Source organism: Photinus pyralis, unplaced genomic scaffold, assembly GCF_008802855.1.
Source record: "Photinus pyralis isolate 1611_PpyrPB1 unplaced genomic scaffold, Ppyr1.3 Ppyr1.4_LG10, whole genome shotgun sequence".
NCBI classification, from domain to species: Eukaryota; Metazoa; Arthropoda; class Insecta; order Coleoptera; family Lampyridae; genus Photinus; species Photinus pyralis.
In genome coordinates, this window is record NW_022170250.1 from 7,084,690 (window position 1) to 7,111,753 (window position 27,064).

Genomic DNA, 27,064 nt, shown 5'->3' on the forward strand with positions numbered 1-27,064 from the left:
GATGTGTGTGCTTTTGGATCTGGACTGATCAACTTGAATAGAGTTCAAATAACCCAATTAATTTTTGCATATTTTGCATATTTCAGTGCCCTTGTGCATAAAATATTATCAAGAGCATATTCAACCATTTTTGATCCCTGTGTAGTTATTTCTAAAGAATTTTTGTCTCTGGCCTATTATAAAATTGCAAAGCAAGAAACTTTTGCCCTTTCCTGTTCATAAGTCGACGCTACGGGTTTTATGCATCTTAGTGAGTCATAAATTCCGACGATTGCATAAAAAGCTTGCAGTTTTTACGTCTGCATTTGTAGTCGCTGCCGTTATTATTAGTTTTTCTTTGGAGTTTTACGAAGCAGTACCTACTTAGTAGCATTTTCCTTCTCGTTGTTATCAAAGGGTAGTGTAGGTAAATTGAAATTAATTAGTTTTAAGTTATATTTTGTGCATTTTTTTTTTGAAAATTATACTATGAAGTTGTTGCAACCTGTTGTTTTAAATACAAAATTTGTGGAAAAATTGTGCCTTTTAAAAGAACATGATGCATATTTGGTGCATAATTATCAGTATTTTTGTGCATATATATGCGCATATTTCTACATGTTGAAGTGCATATTATTCCTTGCCTTGCTTATAACTTTCCGTTTTTCAAAACCGTCGAAATCCACAAAATAAAAAATTACAAATTGACTATAAAGAAATTACCATTGAAATCCCTATGTGAAATCCCTATGTTATGCTGCGTCGCGCTAGGCACCACCCTGTACATATTGAAAACTGCAGTAGTAGAGCGGATGGACAACCAAAAGAACGCAAAATATTTATCACACGGCATCAAACATCAGCACAAAATTAGGTACCTACAACAATTTCTAATTTTAGAACACCAAGTATATACGCGTGAATCTGAAGCTCCTTTTTAAAACGATGAATAATTCTATAGGTAACTGTAGATACCTAAGTATAGGTAGATAGGTACCTACTAATTTTGTGCTTAACTTTTTTGTGCTATTTTATTCCGTACGATATACCTAGGTACCTATATTAGGTACCTACTTATACCATACCTATACGGCAGTTGAATGTTCTTACATAATCCAAAAACAAAAAGGCATCTTTTATCCCTATGTTTGTGATTATAATCACAATAATTATAGGTAGGTTTGAGATTTGTGCCGTATAATATACTTACCTACCTATAGGTAGGTACCTACGCGTACCAATATATAGTTACCTCTACTGGGTGCTCTAAAATAAGACGTCTTTTTGTGCCCAAAATTTACCTATGCAAATTTTGTGCAATTTTGTGCCGCATGATACACATTTTGTGTTATATTGTTGCCTTTGAGAGATGTTGGTGTTAGGTATAGGTATATAGGTACCTATACTTACCACTCGGCACAGGTATACCTATATCTACCTATTCAACTTTTTAAAATGGCATACTTATACCTATAAGCAGTAGGTATACCTAAGTACAGGTAGGTACCTATCAAAAATAATAAATCTTTGTTCTCTTAATGTTGCACTATTTTATGATAAAACAATTTGAATCTGGGTACCTAGTTTTTGAATTATTCAACTGTAGGTTGTATATAAGGGTACCTATACTTCGTGTTATAAAATATACCTACCTAAGAAATTTTTTCGTACTTCAGTCTTCAATTTTGTGCTTAATGCACCAGGTATTTTATGTCGTACTTACTACCTATAGATAGGTACACATTTTGTGCTTCGATTGGAGTTTGAATTCTTCAACCGTGTGAAACGAGTAGGTATTCAATTTCACGAGTGAAGGCATACCTACTCGCGGCGAAGAAATCTAGCTTTGTGGCCTAATTTTGTGCCGATTTTGTGCCATATAACACACAATTTACGCTGTTATTAGGTATAGGTGGAATGGAATGTTAATTTCACGCATACTTCGTGGTATAAAATAAGACATTTTTTCGTTGACTAATTTTGTGCTTAATTTGACATATTTTATGCCGTACGGTACATATATTGTGCCTTGATTGGTCTTTGAATTATGTCTTAAATTTCACGTGCATAAGTACACTATCCTTGGTGAAAATGTCTCTTTGTGGCCCAATTTTGTGCAGTATAATTTTGTGCTATTTTACTCTGTATGATAGGTACATACTTTGTGCCTTTATTAGGTTTTAGATTATTTCACTAAGTATAGGTAGGTATACATATGCCTAGGTGGGTATATATGGAATAAGAAGAAGAGCAAGAAGCATTTATTTCAACCACGAATGTGGTGTAACTGTCACACAATAACAACATAAATAAAAAACACAATAAAGTACAATAAATAATATAAATATATCTATAGGTACCTAAAAAAGAAATGTAAATAGGTGTACCTATATATTAAAATTTATTTATTTATTATTATTTTTTTTTTAAATATGACTAGCATTTTTTGATATTCGTAAAGAAATCATCCAGTGTGTATAGCACCATTGATTGAAGAATTTTTCTAATTTGGTTTTTAAAAGGAGAACATTGTAATACTTTTGACATGTGCTCTTATCGATGCTCTAAATTAAATAGGTACCTATATTTAGATGGGACTCAAACTTCATATGCGCATCAGCTACTGTAGGTACCTATAGGTAGGTACCTACTTGGGGTTCCAAAATAAGATATTCCTTTGTGTTTTATGCTTAGGTGTTTTGTGCAATTTTGTGCCGTATTATTCACGTTTTGTGTTCTTGTTGTTTTTCAATTATTCAATTATTTTGAATGGGACTCCCAACGCGTACCTAGGTACATGTTCCAAAATAAGATATCCTTTTGTGTCCAATGCTTAGGATAATTTTGTGCAATTTTGTGCCGTATGATTTACAATTTGTGTTCTTGTTGTTTTTGCATTATTCAACTATGTATTTAGAATGGGACTCCCAGCCCGTACCTAGAAATAACTACCTGTACCTACCTATACCTACCTATAGGTACTTAGTGTTCTAAAAATAAGAAATCGTTTTTACCTGATTTGGTGCTTATTTTGTGCTATGTTACCTATGCCACAATTTGCGCCCTTATTAGTTTTTGAATTACCTACCTATTCAACTGTATAGGTAGGTAGGTATAGGTAGGTAAGTATGTGGTAGGTATAAAATAAAATATTTTTCTGTATAGGTACCGCAATTTTGTGCTTAATTTGTGCCGTAGGTATTGTGCTTCTTGCGCCTTAAGTGTAGATTAAATATATAGCAGAAGATTCCAATTTCACACGTAGGTAAGTAAGACAACTTTTTGTGCCCTCATTTTGTGTTTTTTTGTATTATTTGTTGTCCCGTATTTTACCTACCTATTAGCACGGCATAAAACGGCACAAATTCATCAGAAAATTTCTTACTTTTTGAATACCTACACGCAGTAGGTATATTGGTGCCTACCTACCTACCATAATATACCTATTTAAAATTCAAAAAACGGCATAAAATATGTACCTACAACTTTTAGTTATACCTATAATGTATTAATCTATTACGTTATCGCCCTTAATTAGCATCTGGTACTTATACTTAGTCTGTCTAAAATTGACGCGAAGTAATAAATTTACCCGATAGACACAGACAGAGAATCACTTCCATACAAAAATACTATTTCTATTTCACTAATTTATAATTTATTACTTCGCGTCAATTTTAGACAGACTATAGGTACCTTAAGTAGGTAACTTAGGTAGGTACACGCGAGGTACAGAGGGGCGCTCAGCCGCTCACCAAAACAAAAAATATCTGGTTATTTTCCGTTTCCTGCAATTCTCGACAGAAAATTAGGCCTATATAAGTATTCATTCCCTTCGTTAAATGCTAAGGATCTAAATAAAAACTTAAAAAAAAATTGACCGATAAAAAAAGTATTACCTACCCCAAGAAAGAGTAAAACAACAACCAGATAATTATCAGCAGCAAATTAAATTAATTAATTCCCAGATAATTTTCAGCGACCACATATGTACTTTAGGATGACGTAATTCAAAGCCTGTAATCAAATTTATGGTGGGAAAATTTTCAAAAAATTCCCCCAGATCGGCCTTTTCCTCCCGATCGTCGTAGTTCAATTCGATTTTTATAAACAATTACAGTTTGCCAGATAAACAATCACACTTTTGGCTGAGAAACGTTGTCCAATCGCGTGATTAGAATAGCCCCTCGACCAATCGTCCGTTAGTGGGCGTTCGTTGGGCGGGGCAACGTGGCCCAACCGTAACCGAGAATATAACAATGTAAAAAAACTGGTTAGGTTACTTTGCCTTTAACACGAAATGAAAACCTTGACAGATGTTCGCTTATCTATTTTTATAATGCGCTTGAATTCTTTTCCACGTTTTCGTTTCTGTACAAGTCTGCGAACGCTCGATAATTTTGGGCGTTAAGTAATTATGAGTAATTAGGTACCTACTTTGTAAATATCTCCGATTTGTAGAAGAATTGGATCAATACGTTGCTGTTTTGGGGTTGTACGCCCTTCCGCCATCTGTTGGGCGCATTGCGTTAGCTCGCGCTGTTGCGGTAAACGTTAGCTGTTTTCGATAGATGTCGACACATGCTGTGTAATCGTTAGCAAAAAATCAATACTAGCGAGTAACGCCCCCATTCACGTTAATCGTTAATTAATTATAATACGATAAGTTGTATAGGTAATTATATGTTCCCACTGTTGAGCCCGAAAAAAAAATTATCTCAGATCGACCCGGAAAGAAAATTTTCTTATAGAATGTGGCCTGTAGAATCCATAATTTCAAACAGTTCCAAGATTGGGCTACTAGTTCAAAAGTTACAGCCCTTTGAATTTTTTTTCGAAATTGGTTTCTAGTCTATAACTTTTGATTGAGAAGTCTGATCGAAAAAGTACGAATTGATTTGGATTCTACGCACCCAAATTAATAAGAAAAAGTGTTTTCCCGAGAAATTTTGGTGTAGTCGATTTTTGGTAAAAAGGAAGGTTATACACTGCTTTTTTTGAGCCCGAAAAAAAAATTGTCTCAGATCGACCCGGAAAAAAAATTTTCTTATAGAATGTGGCCTGTAGAATTCCATAATTTCAAACAGTTCCAAGATTGGGCTACTAGTTTAAAAGTTACAGCCCTTTGAATTTTTTTTCGAAATTGGTTTCTAGTCTATAACTTTTGATTGAGAAGTCTGATCAAAAAAGTACGAATTGATTTGGATTCTACGCACCCAAATTAATAAGAAAAAGTGTTTTCCCGAGAAATTTTGGTGTAGTCGAATTTTGGTAAAAAAGGATGGTTATACCATTGTTTATTTAAACAATGGTTATACCTTGGCAGCTGAAGTTTTAAATAACAATATTATTCCAATACCTGTGGGTGGGTAATTCAAACTTTAATTTTGGCATTTCCGATTTGATTAGTTCCTGTTTTCCATGGCCAAAATTTTTTTAAATTTTATAGCAGATGTTAAATTGACATTTAAATAGGTTTCGGTTTGAACGACTAGGGTAAGTTTGCCTTTAATCTTTAAGAGTTACGGTATAGTCACTTTAACGGAAACAATAGATAGATAAAGAGAAACAAATCATTGTAGGACGCGACGCACGAAATAAAATGAAGTTCGGAATAGAATACAATATTGTATTATATTGTATTGTTTCCTTGAAAACGACGGGATTGCTATTTTGGACGTCTAATAAATACCTACAGAATTTTCAGAAAACGAATACAATAATTACTATCTAATTACTGAGCACAATAAGTAAATGAATTGAATTGAATTTGGAAAATTTCCGAAAGTGCCTAATTAAAGGTAGGTAACTCAAATTGCTTTTGAGATAATTCGGGATTTTCAAATTGATGAATACAATAGAGCACAGAAGCGGAAGTTTTTGAAAAGTTTGTAGTTTTGTCAATGTTGGGAGCTTCTAAATCTTGAGAATCTTACATTTTTCATTTTGAGTATTTTTTGAGTTTTTATCAGTGTTGTATCTAAGTATTTAGAATATTGAAATACTGATAGCATTAGAGTCATGAGAGGAAGAAGGGGAAAGTCAGTATCTTGAAAATCTTGAAAGTGTCCAGAATCACGAGTGTTGAGAGCCTTGGAGATATGGCGCTGAAAATCTTAGGGGCGTCAATTTCTTGGCAGTTTTGATAGTCTTGAGAACTATAGTGTTGGGGGTCGCCAGAATTTTGGAAGTCAGAAAAGCCCCTGCACTCTTTCCCTTCTACCCTTCCTACTGCACTGTATACCCCCCGCACTCGTCCCGTTGCAATATTCCCCCTGTACTTTTCCCTCCGTATTTTTCCTGCTGCACGTTTTCCGTTGCATTTCCCCTGCACTACTTACCGCTACACTCATTCCCCTGTAAACTTCCCGCTGCACTTTCCCCTGCCCTCTTTCCGCTGTACTCTTCCTCTTGCACTCTTCTCCTTGCACTTTTCCCGCTGCAACCTTCCCCTTGCACTCTACCCCCTGCGCTCTTCCCCCACCACTCTTACCGCTGCATTTTTCTCCCTCAACTTTTCCCGCTGCACCCTTTCACTGCACTCTTCCTGATAGACTCTTTTCCCTGCACTCTTCCCGACGCACTTTCTCTCCTGAACTTTTCCTGCTGCACCCTTCTCTCTGCGCTCCCTCCCCTGCACTCTTCCCCTTCTACCTTTTCTGCTGCACTAGGTATTCCCCCCGCATTCTTCCCGTTGCAATCTTTCCCTTGCACTTTTCCCTTTGCATTCTTCCTCCTGTACTTTTCCAGCTGCACTTTTCTCCCCGTACCCTTTCCGCTACACCCTTCCTCTTACACCCTTCCCCCTGCACTCTTCCCGTTGCATTATTCCCCGTGCACTCTGAACCGCTTCACTCTTTCCCATGAACTCTTCCCCCTCTCTTTCAATCTTCTCCTGGCACACTTCCCGTTGCACTTTTCCCTTTGCAATTTTTCCCCTGCACTCTTACCGCCACACTCGCATTCCTCTTCAAACTTCCCGTTGCACTCTCCCCTGCCCTCTTCCCGCTGCACTTTTCCTCTTGCACTCTTCTTCCTGCACTTTTCCCTTTACACTGCTCCTCCTGCACTCTTTCCCTTCTACCCTTCCCACTTCACTCTTCCCCCGCACTCTTACCGTTTCAATCATCTCTTTCTCCCCTGAATTTTTCTCGCTGCACTCTTCCCTTTGCGCGCCCTCCCCTGCATTCTACCTTTTCTGCTGTACTATTCCCCCCGCACGCTTCTCGTTGCAATCTTCCCCTTGCATTCTTCCTCCTGTACTCTTCCAGCTGCATTTTTTCCCTGCACCCTTTCCGCTACACCCTCCCCCCTGCACTCTTCCCGCTGCACTTTTCCACGCCCTCTTCCCGCTGCACTATTCCTCTTGCACTCTTCTTCCTGCACTTTTTCCTCTGCACTTCTCCTCCTGCACTCTTTCCTCTGCATTTTCTCCTTTCTGCCTTTCCTATTGCACTCTTCCCTCCCGCAATCTTCCCGTTTTAATCGTCACCTTGCACTTTTTCCCCTGCATTCTTCCTCCGGCACTCTTCACGCTGCACTCTTCCGGCTACACTCTTACCCTTGCACCCTTTCCCCTGCACTCTTCCCGTTGCACTTTTCCCCTGTCCTCGTCGCGCTGCACTCTTCCTCTTGCACTCATCTTCCTGCACTTTTCCCACTGCACTTCTCCACCTGCACTATTTCCCCTGCATTCTCTCCCTACTCCTTCGTACTGCACTCTTCCCCCCCGCACTCTACCCATTTCAATCGTCAGCTTGCACTTTTCCCCTTGCACTCTTCACCCTGCATTCTTCCTCTTGCACTCTTCACTATGTTGCACCTTTCTGCCTGCACTCTTCCTGCTACACTGTTCCCTTTGCACCCTTTCCTCTGCACTCTTCCGCTTAAGTTTTTAAAATCCTTCAGGAAAGTCTTCAAAATCTCCATCTCTTGTCATGAGTCTTGGGAGAATTGGGAACATCAGCCGGAAGTATGCTAGAAGTCTTAAAAATCTAAAACGCCCCCTGAGGTTTTTAAGCCTCCAAACCATCTGAAGATTATCAAGACCCAACATTTCACTTATTTATTTATCTATTTATTTATTTATTTATTTATTTATTTATTTATTTTATTTATTTTATTTATTTTATTTATTTATTTATTTATTTATTTATTTATTTATTTATTTATTTATTTATTTACTTATTTATTTATCGTCTTTATCGCTAGTTAGGTTAAGTGAGAAACAGTGTATCAGGTGAATATTCGAGAAGGTGAAGGTTAGGATAAAGTATTAGTGAGGTTAGGTTGGAGTGCTAGTTAGGTTAGGTGAGAAATCTTGTATCAGGAGAATATGATGTGCGAGGAGGTTGAAGATTACGATAAAGTATTAGTGAGGTTAGGTTAGAGTGCTAGTTAGGTTAGGTGAGAAATCTTGTATCAGGAGAATAAGATGTGCGAGGAGGTTGAAGATTACGATAAAGTATTAGTGAGGTTAGGTTAGAGTGCTAGTTAGGTTAGGTGAGAAATCTTGTATCAGGAGAATAAGATGTGCGAGGAGGTTGAAGATTACGATAAAGTATTAGTGAGGTTAGGTTAGAGTGCTAGTTAGGTTAGGTGAGAAATCTTGTATCAGGAGAATATGATGTGCGAGGAGGTTGAAGATTACGATAAAGTATTAGTGAGGTTAGGTTAGAGTGCTAGTTAGGTTAAAACTACGATATCTCTTGTAAATTCTACTCCTATCTTATCAATTCCCCTAAGCCATGGCGCCCGATAACTTCTCAAAACGGTTCAAAATTATCGCTTTAAACAACGCGTGCATTCGCCTTCACTTCCAGTTAAAAGGGAAAGCTTTTTGAAGGTCTTGCAAGAGCCTTGAGTCTCTAAAGTCCTGCTACTTATGGATGATTTTATTGTATTATTCGTTTATTAAGCGTTTTCAAATGCAATCATTAACAATAACTTTAGCGGAAGTAGTTATGATATTATGATTTGGTGACAGGAATAGCCTCGTCCGCACTGAAGGCGCCCGATGACACAAAGTAAATCACGCAAAACAAGGCGAACGCGAGTAGAAAAACAGCACGTGCTCCAAAGTCGAACCAACCAATTTCGCTTGGCAGCTTTTTCATCATCATTTTCAAGCTCAGCTTTTTTACTTCAATTTCCTGAAAAAATCCCTTAGGAAGATCTCTACGACCGTGCGATACTCACGCCCTCTCCATTTTCGACGATTTTAATCGGTGCGACATTATCTCGATCGAAAATGTGGACCAGTACGGAGAGCACCGACGACAGGATGAGGAACGACGTGCAGGTGCCCGAAAACCAGAGCATGGAGCTGGAGTACCGCGACTGCGGTTGCCTCTCGCCAAATCGACAGAGCATGGCGAAGAACGAGAGCAGAGCTCCCACGCTCAAAAGGAGGCGGGTGGTGATCATCTTTTTGTTCATCCAAAACGGCAACCACGACAGGAACACCATGGCGATGCCTGGCAAGTAGATGTTGTACATGCTGTAGTTCAAGCTGCGGCTGAAGTAGAAGTCCGCCGCCAAGAAGCTGTAGTTCTCTAAAAGTGGGCGATCAGTTTTGTTAAACCCAGACGTGTCGCGATACTTTGCATGTGGACCATTCCGTAGGAGCTGACCAGCTTTTGCAGCCGAAAGACCGGCACCGGGTTCTTTGAGTAGATTCCAACTGGCGGATTCTCCGCCTTCCATTTCAGCTTCATGTGCTCCGCGGTGCTGCCATCTGTAAATCCAGAGTTAGGCGCTATCTAACCGAAGGGTACAGCTTACAAGACTCCAAGCGCATGTTGCACACCTGCCGGTCGAAGGGGTAGCTGTCGAAATCCATCGGGCAGTTTAGGGTTACTGAAAGTCTGCGCGGGTTAGCCGAAACGACCCGTAATCGCTACTTACTTTTTGCTGTAAGTAACTGATCCGTCGGGGAAGATCTTGATCAGCACGTTAGGACGTAGGGAGTCGAAGGAGCGCGATTTCTTCTCGCTCGGAAAGAAGGTGTCGGGCACCCAAATTGCGTCATCATTGTTGATTAGAACGTACTCAAAAAGAGGGTTCGGGAGGTATTTCAACCTGTAGTCCTTCCAGTATTGCCGAAAGTACATTCTGAGCGTAATTTCCTAACCCAAAACCGTTGAATTCGCTCTGAAATCGGAAGACTTACCCCCTTCAGCTCGTTGATTTCGTCAATGTTGAGCACGTAGAGCGTTGCCTCGACCTCGGTGCAATCCTTCGTCAAATTCCCCGGAGCGATCATAATCTCATTCTCGTTTTTCGGCAGGATCTGGTTCAAAATCTCCAGTTTCAGTTCGGGGATGGTTCTCGAGCTGGAAGGTAATTTTTTGCCAATCGACCCTTTCGTAAACGCGCTTACCCATCCGACATCAGCGCGCTGCACAGCAGAAGACTTAGTAAAGCGATCGCCCTCATTGTTTTGCTCTTATTCACTTTCGCGCTCTCGCATTTAAATAGGAGCCAAGCACCTCGTTATCCTTTTAAGTCTCGTTAAAGCTAATCGTTGCTTTATTGTTATTAAAATTAGACCGCTAAACGAATTCGCGAAATTGATCGAGGTTGGGGCGTAATAAGGTTCAATGCGCACTAAACGCAAATAAAACGAAACGGGCTTTAATGATTTATTGCAGCCACTTTATCAACAAACTGTAGGCGAGTCTTTTGGCTTGTTGCAGTAGGGGTAGTTCCTGCTCGTAGTCGTTGTCGTAGGTATCGGCGCAGTGGGAGGCACCTGTTAAAAAAATGTCATTAAAAACTGAATGAATAAGATCGAACCAAGATCAGACCCTTGAGGCACCCCATTCGCGATTACCAGCCCCATATATTCATAAAGAATATTTTAGGTTTGAAATTAAAAAATACATTCGGCCCAGAAACAAACCCTTGCGACACCCCATTTGAAATTTAAGAAATTTAAAGAAACAGAATCGAACCAAGAAGAGGCCCTTGTGGCACCCCGTTCTAGAAAGAAAATTGCAGCTCTATATGGATCACCTGCAATAATAGTGGTGAGGTAGGCCTTATCAAAACCTGCAATGATAGTGGTGGGGCAGACGGTTTTGTGGGAGAATGTAACACCGGGGGGTCTGGGGGGTATGGAATACCCCTCAGCAAAAGGAAAATTCAATTACCCTACCACTACCAACGTCATTATGACCATCAGACCACTCGTATACTCGTATAAATATACTCATCGTATACTGGGGGGTATTCCAAACCCCCCAGACCCCCCGGTGCTACGTTCGATGTCGTCTTATCAAAACCTGCAATGATAGTGGTGAGGCGGACGGTTTTGCGGGAGAATTTAACACCGGGGGTCTGGGGGGTATGGAATACCCCCCAGCAAAAGGAAAATTCAATTACCCTTTCCCTACCATCGTCATTATGACCATCAGACCACTCGTATACTCGTATAAATATACTCATCGTAAACGGAGGGGTATGGAATACCCCCGCTGCTACGTTCGGTGTCGTCTTATCAAAACCTGCAATGATAGTGGTGAGGCAGACGGTTTTGCGGGAGAATTTGTAACACCGGGGGTCTGGGGGGTATGGAATACCCCCCAGCAAAAGGAAAATTCAATTACCCTACCACTACCAACGTCATTATCACAATCAGACCACTCGTATACTCGTATAAATATACTCATCGTATACTGGGGGGTATTCCAAACCCCCCGGTGCTACGTTCGATGTCGTCTTATCAAAACCTGCAATAATAGTGGTGGGGCAGACGGTTTTGTGGGAGAATGTAACACCGGGGGGTCTGAGGGGTATGGAATACCCCCCAGCAAAAGGAAAATTCAATTACCCTACCACTACCAACGTCATTATCACCATCAGACCACTCGTATACTCGTATAAATATACTCATCGTATACTGGGGGGTATTCCAAACGCCCCAGACCCCCCGGTGCTACGTTCGATGTCGTCTTATCAAAACCTGCAATGATAGTGGTGAGGCGGACGGTTTTGCGGGAGAATTTAACACCGGGGGTCTGGGGGGTATGGAATACCCCCCAGCAAAAGGAAAATTCAATTACCCTACCACTACCAACGTCATTATCACCATCAGACCACTCGTATACTCGTATAAATATACTCATCGTATACTGGGGGGTATCCAAACCCCCCAGACCCCCCGGTGCTACGTTCGATGTCGTCTTATCAAAACCTGCAATAATAGTGGTGGGGCAGATGGTTTTGTGGGAGAATGTAACACCGGGGGGTCTGGGGGGTATGGAATACCCCCCCAGCAAAAGGAAAATTCAATTACCCTACCACTACCAACGTCATTATCACCATCAGACCACTCGTATACTCGTATAAATATACTCATCGTATACTGGGGGGTATTCCATACCCCCCAGACCCCCCGGTGCTACGTTCGATGTCGTCTTATCAAAACCTGCAATAATAGTGGTGGGGCAGATGGTTTTGTGGGAGAATGTAACACCGGGGGGTCTGGGGGGTATGGAATACCCCCCCAGCAAAAGGAAAATTCAATTACCCTACCACTACCAACGTCATTATCACCATCAGACCACTCGTATACTCGTATAAATATACTCATCGTATACTGGGGGGTATTCCAAACCCCCCGGTGCTACGTTCGATGTCGTCTTATCAAAACCTGCAATAATAGTGGTGGGGCAGACGGTTTTGTGGGAGAATGTAACACCGGGGGGTCTGAGGGGTATGGAATACCCCCCAGCAAAAGGAAAATTCAATTACCCTACCACTACCAACGTCATTATCACCATCAGACCACTCGTATACTCGTATAAATATACTCATCGTATACTGGGGGGTATTCCAAACGCCCCAGACCCCCCGGTGCTACGTTCGATGTCGTCTTATCAAAACCTGCAATGATAGTGGTGAGGCGGACGGTTTTGCGGGAGAATTTAACACCGGGGGTCTGGGGGGTATGGAATACCCCCCAGCAAAAGGAAAATTCAATTACCCTTTCCCTATCATCGTCATTATGACCATCAGACCACTCGTATACTCGTATAAATATACTCATCGTAAACGGAGGGGTATGGAATACCCCCGCTGCTACGTTCGGTGTCGTCTTATCAAAACCTGCAATGATAGTGGTGAGGCAGACGGTTTTGCGGGAGAATTTAACACCGGGGGTCTGGGGGGTATGGAATCCCCCCCAGCAAAAGGAAAATTCAATTACCCTACCACTACCAACGTCATTATGACCATCAGACCACTCGTATACTCGTATAAATATACTCATCGTAAACGGGGGGGTATGGAATACCCCCGCTGCTACGTTCGGTGTCGTCTTATCAAAATCTGCAATGATAGTGGTGGGGCAGACGGTTTTGTGGGAGAATGTAACACCGGGGGGTCTGGGGGGTATGGAATACCCCCCAGCAAAAGGAAAATTCAATTACCCTACCACTACCAACGTCATTATGACCATCAGACCACTCGTATACTCGTATAAATATACTCATCGTAAACGGGGGGGTATGGAATACCCCCGCTGCTACGTTCGGTGTCGTCTTATCAAAATCTGCAATGATAGTGGTGGGGCAGACGGTTTTGTGGGAGAATGTAACACCGGGGGGTCTGGGGGGTATGGAATACCCCCCAGCAAAAGGAAAATTCAATTACCCTACCACTACCAACGTCATTATCACCATCAGACCACTCGTATACTCGTATAAATATACTCATCGTATACTGGGGGGTATTCCAAACGCCCCAGACCCCCCGGTGCTACGTTCGATGTCGTCTTATCAAAACCTGCAATGATAGTGGTGAGGCGGACGGTTTTGCGGGAGAATTTAACACCGGGGGTCTGGGGGGTATGGAATACCCCCCAGCAAAAGGAAAATTCAATTACCCTACCACTACCAACGTCATTATCACCATCAGACCACTCGTATACTCGTATAAATATACTCATCGTATACTGGGGGGTATTCCAAACCCCCCAGACCCCCCGGTGCTACGTTCGATGTCGTCTTATCAAAACCTGCAATAATAGTGGTGGGGCAGACGGTTTTGTGGGAGAATGTAACACCGGGGGGTCTGAGGGGTATGGAATACCCCCCAGCAAAAGGAAAATTCAATTACCCTACCACTACCAACGTCATTATCACCATCAGACCACTCGTATACTCGTATAAATATACTCATCGTATACTGGGGGGTATTCCAAACCCCCCAGACCCCCCGGTGCTACGTTCGATGTCGTCTTATCAAAACCTGCAATAATAGTGGTGGGGCAGACGGTTTTGTGGGAGAATGTAACACCGGGGGGTCTGAGGGGTATGGAATACCCCCCAGCAAAAGGAAAATTCAATTACCCTACCACTACCAACGTCATTATCACCATCAGACCACTCGTATACTCGTATAAATATACTCATCGTAAACGGGGGGGTATGGAATACCCCCGCTGCTACGTTCGGTGTCGTCTTATCAAAATCTGCAATGATAGTGGTGGGGCAGACGGTTTTGTGGGAGAATGTAACACCGGGGGGTGGGGGGGGTATGGAATACCCCCCAGCAAAAGGAAAATTCAATTACCCTACCACTACCAACGTCATTATCACCATCAGACCACTCGTATACTCGTATAAATATACTCATCGTATACTGGGGGGTATTCCAAACCCCCCAGACCCCCCGGTGCTACGTTCGATGTCGTCTTATCAAAACCTGCAATGATAGTGGTGAGGCAGACGGTTTTGCGGGAGAATTAACACCGGGGGTCTGGGGGGTATGGAATACCCCCCAGCAAAAGGAAAATTCAATTACCCTACCACTACCAACGTCATTATCACCATCAGACCACTCGTATACTCGTATAAATATACTCATCGTATACTGGGGGGTATTCCATACCCCCCGGTGCTACGTTCGATGTCGTCTTATCAAAACCTGCAATGATAGTGGTGAGGCAGACGGTTTTGCGGGAGAATTTAACACCGGTGGTCTGGGGGGGTATGGAATACCCCCCAGCAAAAGGAAAATTCAATTACCCTTTCCCTACCATAGTTATTATCACCATGATAATCGCCATTCGTATACTTATAAACCGGGGAATTCCATTTTACGGGTTGTAAGGTAAAAATTATCGAGTTTCCCTTTGCTGAGAGTATTGCTGGGAGGTATTCCATACCAATGAATATGGAATACCCCTCAACTAATACCCCCAGCACTATCCTCAGCAAAAGGTATTCCTGTTGATTCGTCTGCCTTTTACTAAAAACTAATATGAGAGTCCGAGAGCTTTTGTGGGAAAACGTAATACCAGGGCAAGGGGGAAGGAGGGGTGTATTGAGTCCCTCCCAGCATACAAATAGCTTTGATTACCTTTTCTCAAAAGCTAACATGAGGATGTACCTGTGGTACTGTTGGGAGGTATTCTTTATCCCCCGGTGTTACGTTCTACCCCTAAACAATTTAGTGTTAGCATACTCCACAGGAAAGAAAGATTCAGCTGTCCATTTCTAAAAACGAATGAGTATGGAATACCCCCCAGCAGATACGCCCCTGCAGTACCTCACCAAAGGAAGACCAGGTAATTTTTCTCTGTTACCCGTAACAACCTCAAGGTTTCTTCATTCCAAAACTTAAATCTGTTTCTATACCGGCTGTTTTAAGTCTTTCATCTGTTCCGTGGGTAATGAATTTAAGTGTGGGATCCTAAAGGATCCAACGGATCAAAACGAATCATAATTTGGGCATGTTTTCATAACGACAATTTGCGACCTAATGTTTAACCATGGTCAAAAATTACATTACCTGGAACCAAGAAAACGGGAGCATCAATTTGAGTTTGGCGTTGCAATCCCACTTTGTTCCAAGGATCCTGGGTCCCCTGTATCGTGACCACTTTCGTCACCTTTAACTCCGTCGAACCGTACACCCTATTCATCCGAGCGATGCTCCGCTGCAGTTGATCTATGTCAAATCTGCATACGATTACTTTGCAGGTGCACTTAAAAGATCTAGGCTTACTCATCACCGAAAGTCTCCGAGCAGAACTTCATGTCGACGTCGATCATCGACTCGGAGTCCTTGAAAGGTTGCAGCATCGAGCTCAACGTGAAGCTGAATCCGAATTGGGTGCACGTCTGATAGGACCATGCCATCACTGGTATTATAGCTCGACTTGAAGGGTCAATCTTTCGAAAGCCAAAACTCACCGTCGCCGATGTCGTCGTCGAAGCAGACCTCTTCGTCCTTCATCAGTACGAAAGCCGCCAACTGCTCGAAGCACGTGGTCGACGAGTTTTTGTCCTGCAAAAACGCGCAGCTTTCCCTTCCGTAGTGCGGCGAGTTGTACTGATTCGAAAGGACCATGCGTATCGTCGCCAAAATCTCGATCGATCCCATTTCGGTGACGTTACCACAAGACCATCCCCTAAAAACCGAGGCGGTGAGTGGGCTCTCCGAGAGCGAGATTAACAAACTCAAAAGTCGCTCGGGCTTGCTCGAGTCCTTCCGGCGTGGCTAGCAGAACTTTCGCCTCCCGATAGCCTTGTCTGACTATTGCGATGCACTCCGAACTAACGTTCGAGTATAGTTCGCCTGCGACCTCGTAGTATTCTGAAAGTGTGTATCTGTAGCAAGGGATTAATGCGATGGGTTCAGATTACCATAGAAGTCCAGAGTAATTCTCAGCGGCGCGCTGCTGGCCCAAGCGGCGTCGACGAGGTGCGGGAACTTGTAGCGCATCCACGTCGCCAGCGTGCCTGCGTAGGAGCACCCGAAGACCGCCACCTGCACATTTCAGTTGAGTCCAACCGAGCTGGTTTTATTCGCGAATTTAACTCACTTTACTTTGTCGAAAGCTGGGAGTTTTGCTTTTGTAGGATTCGATGAAATATGCGATGTCTTCTAAGGCTTGTTCGGCGGTCAGGTACTGGTACTCATCCACTGTTTTGTTTTCCCTGCCAACAAATTTGATGTTAAGGAACGAGCACAATTTTAACTTTCTAGTGTCTGGAACACTACCAAGTAATTAGAGAATTTCTTTTTTTTACATATTTCCCCTTCTTCGGATGGGAATCCGCCTGGTCTCCATATACTCATCTCCAGAGCAGCTACTCTCGGCACGCGAAGTATACGACTGGCTATTACCCGAGACTCGCTACGAGTCCAAATTAGCAACAATACCAGGGGTAAACGTAGCGAGCCTTACAAATGGCGCCCGAGCAGATACTACCATTTGTAACGCATAGTGGAACTCAGACCATGTAAAGCTGAAGGCTGGGAAGAGGATCAAGTAGAAAAACTTTGTAAGGTCCTTTTGAAAGATCCGGAGCAAAAAGTGGCTCAGTGGCAACAAGCAACCGGACTCAGACGGTCCATGAGAGGGTGAATCAACTTCAGCTAAACCGGGTCCTATCGTATTTGAGAAGGACGACATCTGACAACGTTGCACAGAAAAGGAGGTAGGCCTAGGCACAATCGGCCTTTGATGTGTTTAAATGCTGCCTGATCAATTTGAAAATCTCACTTCCGTAGAATCGTAGAAAAAATAAAATTGGACCGAACACAGACCCTTGAGACACCCCGGTCATATTCTTAGGCCTAATTATTTAAAAATCACACGTTCTTAAAAGTCGTGGGGGAAAATAAAATCGGACCAAAAATAGACTCTTGAGGCACCCCGGTCGCATTCTGAGCCTGTCACCCTGATACAACAGTTATCTTAGATTGTGAGATACCGACTTTGCCAAAAAATGATTTCCTGTATTCCGGTGATCCTGACGCAAGAAATTAGAGAGATCTCTTATTGTGCAATGCATTTCACACCTTGCTATTCTTCTTTTCAACAATTTGTAAGAAAAACATTTGTATCAGGATCGCAAAAAAACATGGAAAGCAAAAGTTTTACCCCCAAGCTCTTCTGTAACCCTAATACGGTAAGTTTATAAAGAGAGAGATTTGCATTGGCACCCTGATACAGGTTTAAGAATAAAGATTTCTATTAGGATCACATAATACATACATAGAAAAGCGTATACTAACAAATTTCTAAGATTTTTGCTCATCTGCAGTCCTGATGGATCTAGACATAACAATCAACAAATAAGATTACTCCTTGGGTCTCTGTAATCCTGATACAAGGAATCAAACAGACATTTTTACTGTGAGAACGTGTGACCTTCCAGTCCAGTACATTTTACACATTTCTGATACTTGATACAGTAATTATTAAAAGAATCGTTCGGGTCAGGATCACATAATACAATGTTCAGCTTCATGCTCCTCTGGAGTCCTGATACGGTAACATTTATTAGAGTCTATTTTATTGTGAGAATAGAATAAGTGTGCAATACATTTTACATCCGGTACAACAAGCATTTGTATCAAGATCACATAGGCGTATGCCAAAATATTTGTACTTCTATGCTTGTCTGTGATCCTGATACACTAATTTTTAAAAGAGGAATTACCCTTTGCTTTCTACCTTACATCTAATTTACTTCAAGTCGCGTTTTTTGGCCTAATTTCTACTAGTGTCACCCTGATACAAGACTTTTTAAGAGAATTATTATTATCAGGAGACCAGAGTAGAATGAGAAATTGTGTGCGTCTAATTTTACACATCTTGTCATTTCTGAAAGATGAGTGTGTCAGGAAAACATAATCGTGAGGCGGAAGGGTTTAGGCACAAATACTAGATTCTGTGACCCTGATCAACTGATTTAAAAAGACTTGTATACAAATTATATTATTATATAGATTTAGTGAAATAATTTTACTCGTCTACTACTGAAACATGTATGCGTGTAAGTTTATACCTTCTTGCGTTTTCATCACCCCCTGATCTCAATCTTAAGAATGAGACATTCTCCTCGTCTAAGATTCGTATCAGGATCGCATAATACATGATAAGGAATATGCATAGATGTTTTTTACTTGTATGTTCCTTTGTAGTCCTCATGCAGTCAGTTTTTAAAAGAGAAATCTGTATCAGGACACCATAATACTTGAGAACTTTAATGCATGTAATTTTGTACCTTGGTTTTGGCAATAAATACTGCAATTTTTGTTGCCCTGGCAAGACCTATTAACGAAACATTTTTGTTGTGACATGCAAAAGTTTAGTATTGAAGAGAGTACCAGGAGTTCATAATATTTCAGGTAATTTTACACCTTCTTGCGCTTCTGTCACCCCTAACAACAATCTTAGAATGTGAGATCGGTGATACAAGGAATTAAGGAACATCTCTATTGTGCGATATCAGTAACCAATAAATTTCACACTATGCTGTTCTTCTAATACCCTTATGCAACAATGTTGAGCCCTTAAAAGTCGTAGAAAAAAATAAAATCGGGCCACAAACACACCCTTGACTTACAACGGTCGTATTCCTAATCCTATCTATTTAAAAAAATCTCAAGTCCTTAGAAGTCGTAGAAAAAAAATTGGTCCAAGAACAGACCCTTGAGGCACTCCGGTTGTGTTCTGAATTCTATCTATTTAAAAATCTTGAATCTGTTAAAGGCCTAAAGACTCAACGACTCAGAGACCAGATCACTCATAGACTCAAACATTCAAAAGGCCAAGATCAAAATCAGAAAAGCTAAAATGCTCAAAAACTGAACTAAGGACCAAGGCTCAAGTACTCAGAACTTCAAAAACCTAAAAAACGATTACTCAACGTCCTCATATACACAGTATCAAGGGCTTTAAGACTCAACGACTCAAAGGGAAAAGAGCATGATTTTAGATTACAAGACTCGAAGATCGAGGACTCGAGAATTCAAAAATTCGAAACGTAAAGACTCAAAAACCTAAAGAACTATATTGACTGATGCTCAAGAACTCCAAAATTTAAGGCTCAAAAAGCTACAGAGTCGAAGACTCATACACGTTTACGGAATCCAAGGAAAGAAGGCCCGGAATCGAAATCCCCAACAACTCAAAACTCAAAACCTGAGAAGCTAAAAAAACTCTGAGTCATACTCAAAAACTCAAGCACTATAGACTGGTCTAAAACATGTGTTTCAGTGGTAAAGGGTGGTAGCCGTTGAATGAGGGGCAAAGATGCAAAATCTCAAGGGTTCAAGGGCTCAGAAACTCATATGCTCAAAGATACAAGGACTCAAAGTATAAAATACTCATATACTCACTATCAAAATCCAAAGTCGCAAAACATCAAAAACTTATATGCTCCAAACTCAATCTCTTAGAGGCTTTAAGTCCTTAGAAACAGTAGAGAAAATAAGATTGGACCAAAAATAGACTCTTGAGACGCCCCGTTCGTATTCTGAGTTTTATCCATTTAAAATTTCGTAGGAAAAAATAAAATCGAAGCACAAACAGACGAGTCTTCTGTATTTGTAGAAGAATTGCATACGATTTTTAGGAGGGGAATTTTTGTAATGTATTCTAATCAGTAAATTCAAAGTCAAAATAACAAAGCACAGTAAAAACAGGATAATCACAATTACGTTATTCAAAACACCGACTCGTATTCAAATTTGCACACGTGCATATGACAAAGAATCTTCATTTTGTGAGTATACGGTCAAATGTACCTACCTATCACTTTCCATTTGTGAGTACCGACTTCCAACACTCCGTTCTCAAGATATTCGCATATGAAGTTTTGACTCTGCTAGCTGAATTTCATAAGGACAAACAGAAGGACCGACCAAACCACCACATAAGGCAGAAATTTTAGGACAGCTTATGTGATTCTGATGAACGTCAAACAATTAAAAGTAAACTTACCCGAACGGGTCACTTTTTCCATAATAGCGATGCTCGAGAAGTAAGATCATGCCGCCCATCCTCCTCCCAAGCTCATAATTTGGGCCCGATCGCATCGATGACGGTTCGACCGTAACCTCGCCTCCAATTTCGAGCAGTATGGGACCCCCAGGTCGATAAAATTCCCCATTTTCGAAATACCTCTACAATTACTTGGTTGACTCAACAGACACTGTGCCAGTTGTACTTACCAGACTAAAGGTCCTGTTGTCCATGGGATTAAAGTGATCGAGGTACTGCTCGAACCATTGGTCTTCGACCGGAAACGGCTCGCCCTGATCCACCACCGCGCCCTTGAAGCAAACTCATGGGTTAAGGAATGATAATATTGTATGTACATTAATACCTGAAGCGCGCCAAGAATCGCCATCAGAGCTAACGGCACCCGGGGCATGACCTGGTGATCTGCTGGTGACGATTTCACAGGTGCAAATGTGTTAAAACCTTGAGATCGCCGTTGTCCGTTGCGTTGCGTCACTTGTCACGGTTCGTTTTCAAATGGTAATTTAATTATTTGAAATCGTCATTGGATTTTCACGTACAGTTACATTGTTTGAGGTAACCTTGCGATTCATACACGTGAACGATTAAAACTAATTGGATGGCGGATCAAGTAATTAAGGAAAATTATGGGTTGGGGATTAAACGTGGAAAATACGCTATGGGTAAAACCCATCTTCATTTCCACGCACTCTTCATCAGAAGCTTGTACCGGGAAAAGATAATGCTTACATACGTGCATTTTGGTTGTAATTTAAAACTTTTGTGGCCAGTCCCCAATTTGCATGCGCTCCTGGTTTACGAGAAAATTAAAATTATTTGTTGAAGATGTCCATGAACCTAGCAGAGCAACGTCAGGAGAACAATCAAACGTATTGCATAATTAGGTGCTAACTGGGTGCTAATTCAGTGCCCTATTCCCAAATTAAATGCTCCTTTTTTTTTAAATTATGACATTTTCTGCCAGGTTCATATGAACTCAGCAGATCACTACCTTAAAAACCCAAGAAAATGAAAACTGAACTAATTAATAATTAGGTGCTAATTAAGTACCATATTCCCAAATTAAACGTTCCTTTTTTTTCAATTATGACATGTTATGCTAGGTTCATATGAACTCAGCAGATCACTACCTTAAAAACCCAAGAAAATGAAAAGTGAATTAATTAATAATTAGGTGCTAATTAAGTGCCATATTCCCAAATTAAATGCTCCTTTTTTTTCAATTATGACATGTTATGCAAGGTTCATATGAACTCAGCAGATCACTACCTTAAAAACCCAAGAAAATGAAAAGTGAACTAATTAATAATTAGGTGCTAATGAAGGGCCATATTCCCGAATTAAATTATCCTTTTTTTTAAATTGTGACATATTCTGCCAGGTTCATATGAACTCAACAGATCACTACCTTAAAAACCCAAGAAAATGAAAACTGAACTAATTAATAATTAGGTGCTATTTAAGTGCCATATTCCCGAATTAAATTATCCTTTTTTTTAAATTATGACATATTCAGCCAGGTTCATATCAACTCAGCAGATCACTACCTTAAAAACCCAAGAAAATGAAAAGTGAACTAATTAATAATTAGGTGCTAATTAAGTGCCATATTCCCAAATTAAATGCTCCTTTTTTTTCAATTATGACATATTCTGCCAGGTTCATATGAACTCGGCAGATCACTACCTTAAAAACCCAAGAAAATGAAAAGTGAACTAATTAATAATTAGGTGCTAATGAAGGGCCATATTCCCGAATTAAATTATCCTTTTTTTAAATTGTGACATATTCTGCCAGGTTCATATGAACTCAACAGATCACTACCTTAAAAACCCAAGAAAATGAAAACTGAACTAATTAATAATTAGGTGCTAATTAAGTGCCATATTCCCAAATTAAATGCTCCTTTTTTTTAAATTATGACATGTTATGCAAGGTTCATATGAACCCAGCAGATCACTACCTTAAAAACCCAAGAAAATGAAAAGTGAACTAATTAATAATTAGGTGCTAATGAAGTGCCATATTCCCGAATTAAATTATCCTTTTTTTTAAATTATGACATAATCTGCCAGGTTCATATGAACTCAGCAGATCACTACCTTAGAAACCCAAGAAAATGAAAAGTGAATTAATTAATAATTAGGTGCTAATTAATTGCCATATTCCCAAATTAAATGCTCCTTTTTTTTCAATTATGACATGTTATGCCAGGTTCATATGAACTCAGCAGATCACTACCTTAAAAACCAAGAAAATGAAAACTGAACTAATTAATAATTAGGTGCTAATTAAGTGCCATATTCCCGAATTAAATTATCCTTTTTTTTTTGAAATTATGACATATTCAGCCAGGTTCATATGAACTCAGCAGATCACTACCTTAAAAACCAAGAAAATGAAATGTGAACTAATTACTAATTAGGTGCTAATTAAGTGCCCTATTATATAATAAAAGGAGGAGCACAGAATTTGAAAACCGGACACTTAATTTGTACCTAATCACCACCTAATTATTAGTTAGTTCACTTTTGATTTTCTTGGTTATTTAAGGTAGTGCTCTGCGGGTTCATATGAACTTGGCAGAACATGTCATAATTTAAAAAAAAGGAGCATTTAATTCGGGAATAGGGTACTTAATTAGCACCTAATTATGCTACATGTTAAATTAGATGGCGCGCTCAAGATTATTTTTGAAGACATCTTAAATGTTCAAGGTAAAATGGAAAGAGAATCGATGGTTTAAATCTGATTCCTGCACGTGTTTGCATTTCACTTGCCGAAACTCTTTTGCTCCTTCACGGCACTTCACTGCACCACACAAACATTTTACAAGAAATGCGTCATGGAAGACAAAATCTCCCTCGGCAATTAGAAAGCATGCGGGCATTCCACAATAGTCAATAATGGCATTTTACCGATCTACCTACGAGCCACCGCATAAATGGTAGTACTCGGCACCGATTGGCCACGCAACCGCGGACTAGTATTATGGTCGAAATGTCACCCGCAGTGCAAAACCTACCTAAACCAGTAGAATTTCTTGGACACATTTCAATTCATCTTCATGAAGTGATCAAATTAAAATAAGGATTAATTATAAGAGGAGGAATTAATTAATCATTTCAGTTAAGTTAATAGAATATACTAGCAGCATTACAAATAATTGACGGCCGAACGTATAGTTTCACAAAGGCTAAATTTTAATTAATCATCACGCCCCCCAACGGTGGCATTTGCGCCCCCATTAATTAGACCAATAAGTTTTGTAACTTATAAACAAAAGTAATATTAAATTATGTATTCGATTCAATTATTCAATATAAATGAAAATATATTACCTTATTCCTAAGATTACATTCCACGTCTTTTTTATTAACAAAGTTCCTGGTCTAAGTGGCACCTTTGTCAACGGGTATGCTTGACTACCTACCGAACGCTTTCTTTATCAGTTAAATATCCATTTCGTTCATTTATTACTTTCTCAAAATATAATAGATCGAGCGAAAGCTGACTTTCTGCCCCCTTACCAAAATAGTGGGATGGAGAGGGGGGGGGGGCAGTGGAACTGGTTTTATACTTCATGGTACCTGCTCTAATGAAAGGTCTCAACGAAAGGAATTCATTTCTCCCAACCACAGTCCTCTTCTTCGACCCTTTATCGTGATCGGATAAATTCCCTTATATCTCCAGAACGGATCGTCGGAAGAGGGTACTCTCATAGGCAAAATGAATAGACTGGACGAGACATATCTATTGGTGAAGTCGAAGCTTTCAGTGCAAATATCCGCAGAATAGAAGGTCGGAGGATTTTGAGTGTATGCCAGGCGGTCTTTAAATGTTTATGTGTAAAGAGCCTCCTCCCCTTATAACCCAACCATTTCCTAATCTATTTCGGTTTTTAAAAAATGCGCTTTATCTGCACAATTTATACCTGTTTCTTTAATGACAGGTCAATACCTCGTATTGTTCACCCGGAGCGCATCCGGTCCCATCGGTGCCTTAGCACCTTCGGTACTGCCCTTGCCCTCTCAGAGCGGTGCCGCGGCACCTTCGGCACCTACCTAGTTACGCCACTGGCAATGTTCTGTCTTGAAGTAATTAAAATAGGGAGAAGTAATAAAAACAAAATGTGACGAATTACCATTGTATAAAGCCAAGTTGGTTACAATCTTTCACAATAGGTGGTTTTGCAATCACCATCGGTACATTTCATCTGATTCGGATGAAAAACCGTCATACCCGGACAAGGGTATGGAACCGGTTTCGAGTTACGACAAATGTAATACTGGTTACAACATTTATCATCCGGAAACTTTGAAGGGTCTCCATTTGGAATGTGTCTACACGCTTTACGCACGTCTCTACTCGCCGCCGCTTTTACGGTACCGGTGAGCTGCAACACGCACACGCACCGATAATAAGCAGTGTACCTTAAAGTTCGATTGAAAAATGTTATTATACAATTCGCGCTTACCTGTCAGTTGTAACTTCATATTCACTTTTGTCTGAAAAACTGCCAGAGCGTAGCTTTTAAAAAGGCCCAGCTTAATGACAATTGCGTCCTATCAATATCCGACCCAATTATAGCAAATGAGGAACCGATAAAAATAATAGGCGCACATCATTAGGGTTAGCTTTAATTACTTTTAGTACGATAATTTGTTCAGCTTCTGACAACGCCGCCCGTAACGACGATGCTCGTGGTATTTCCCCAGGGCACACGCCCTAAGGACCAACAATGAATTAACGGCAACTTCTGTAACTTTAACGAAAATATTGTACACCGCAGCCGGGTGAAACCCTTAAAAAATTAAGAATGTAGGAAAGGTTCTCAGAAAACTTCTTATCTACAACCGGAGAAAAACATGAGATAATAATAATAATGTATTTCTGTCTGTAGATCACAAACAATGATATAGACAACGTCAAAGGTTTACAAACAAGATAGATAAGATAAACACAAACAAATAAGGTACATATAATATAAACTTTTACAAATACTATGCAAATAATGTCTAGATGTTCCACATCCTACCAGCACAAATTATCATACCCGGACAATAGAATGCAACTGGCTCCTCAGACCTGAATGGCCCCGCGTAACGGTAAATGTAATACTTGTTTCAACATTTTTCATCCGGAAACATTTTAGGGTCTGGAATGTTACGGAACTTCGAAGACTTACAGCCACAGCCAACCAAATACACCGCAGAACACGAGTGCACTTACTGCAGGAATCCCGGGCATTCTCAGGAGGATTGTCGGTAGAAGAAAAGCTCCAAAACCGCTTACAACTGCGGCACCCGCAGCGCCCAGCACCCTCTCAGCGTGTTTCGGATGTGGAAAACCGGCGTGACACGATGTTAGTGCCCGAACTGCCGTGGCATCGCGAGACATTTTGTAATGAGACTCTTTAGGACTCTAAGACATTACCTCCATTAAATGGAGAGGTCTCCGGTTCGTGTTTCGCTCTCTTTTGGGTCAGCTGTTCTTTTAAAATTAAAGGATAGAATCAAGGAAGTATATGGAGAGACAAGCTTGAGGGTAAGAATAGAAGGAAACGAGTCTGAACTGTTTGATAAATGATGGGAAGAATGGAAAGGTGTTGGGAATGGAGCTAAATGTAGAAAACTCGAAGGTGATGAGATTTAGGAAGGGAATTGGAAGAAAAAGGAGAGAGGGAAGCACAGAAGAGGTAAAGAATTTAAATAGTTAGGGTTCCAAGTGCAAAGAAACAATGTGGAATGAAGAACAAGAAAGTACCTGTTCGATGCAATTGTGGTTGCTCATGTACGGGGCGGAGATATGGGGGTGGGAGGAACTGGAGGAAGAACAAAGATGAGACTATAAATGGGTATTAGGGTTAAACGGAAGGACATCAGTTGTCTGTTAGAGGAAGAAACAAAAATGAGAAAGATAAGGGTAGCGCCGTGGCGCAGGGCGGTATGATTCGAAGAAAGAGACGATAGAAAAAGCGAATTAGTGAAAAAACGAGGATGAACGCAAAGGGAATGTGGGAAGAACTAATATTACGAAAAAAATGGATACGAATGGGCCTTATACACTGCCTTTTTTTGAGTCCCGAAAAAAAAATTGTCTCAGATCGACCCGGAAAAAAATTTTCTTATAGAATGCGGCCTGTAGAATCCATAATTTCAAACAGTTCCAAGATTGGGCTACTAGTTCAAAAGTTACAGCCCTTTGAATTTTTTTTCCCAAATTGGTTTCTAGTCTATAACCTTTGATTGAGAAATCTGATCGAAAAAGTACGAATTGATTTGGATTCTACGC

General features: G+C 40.7%; 2 protein-coding genes and 1 long non-coding RNA gene across 3 annotated transcripts; 1 reads left to right on the top strand and 2 right to left on the bottom strand.

The window, feature by feature from the left end:
* Positions 1–8,858: 8,858 nt before the first annotated feature.
* On the bottom strand, positions 8,859–10,521 carry LOC116161622 (glutamate-gated chloride channel-like). The gene is made up of 7 exons (XM_031475034.1): positions 10,361–10,521; positions 10,151–10,313; positions 9,886–10,106; positions 9,763–9,845; positions 9,581–9,715; positions 9,178–9,533; positions 8,859–9,131 (listed from the first exon to the last, which is right to left on the bottom strand). Exons 1-7 carry the CDS (start codon positions 10,414–10,416, stop codon positions 8,949–8,951), a joined length of 1,197 nt encoding a protein of 398 aa, XP_031330894.1. The 5' UTR covers positions 10,417–10,521; the 3' UTR covers positions 8,859–8,948.
* An 87-nt stretch (positions 10,522–10,608) lies between these two features.
* On the bottom strand, positions 10,609–21,321 carry LOC116161621 (thymus-specific serine protease-like). Its single transcript, XM_031475032.1, has 10 exons — positions 21,114–21,321; positions 20,959–21,060; positions 20,729–20,910; positions 16,814–16,928; positions 16,635–16,758; positions 16,449–16,584; positions 16,182–16,399; positions 15,994–16,129; positions 15,778–15,947; positions 10,609–10,732 (listed from the first exon to the last, which is right to left on the bottom strand). The coding sequence occupies exons 1-10, from the start codon at positions 21,159–21,161 to the stop codon at positions 10,623–10,625; spliced, it is 1,341 nt and encodes a 446-aa protein (XP_031330892.1). The 5' UTR covers positions 21,162–21,321; the 3' UTR covers positions 10,609–10,622.
* A 3,894-nt stretch (positions 21,322–25,215) lies between these two features.
* On the top strand, positions 25,216–26,904 carry LOC116161836. Its single transcript, XR_004143440.1, has 4 exons — positions 25,216–25,402; positions 25,674–25,745; positions 25,793–25,878; positions 25,926–26,904. It is a non-coding gene; the product is annotated as an uncharacterized LOC116161836 (long non-coding RNA).
* Positions 26,905–27,064: the final 160 nt, after the last annotated feature.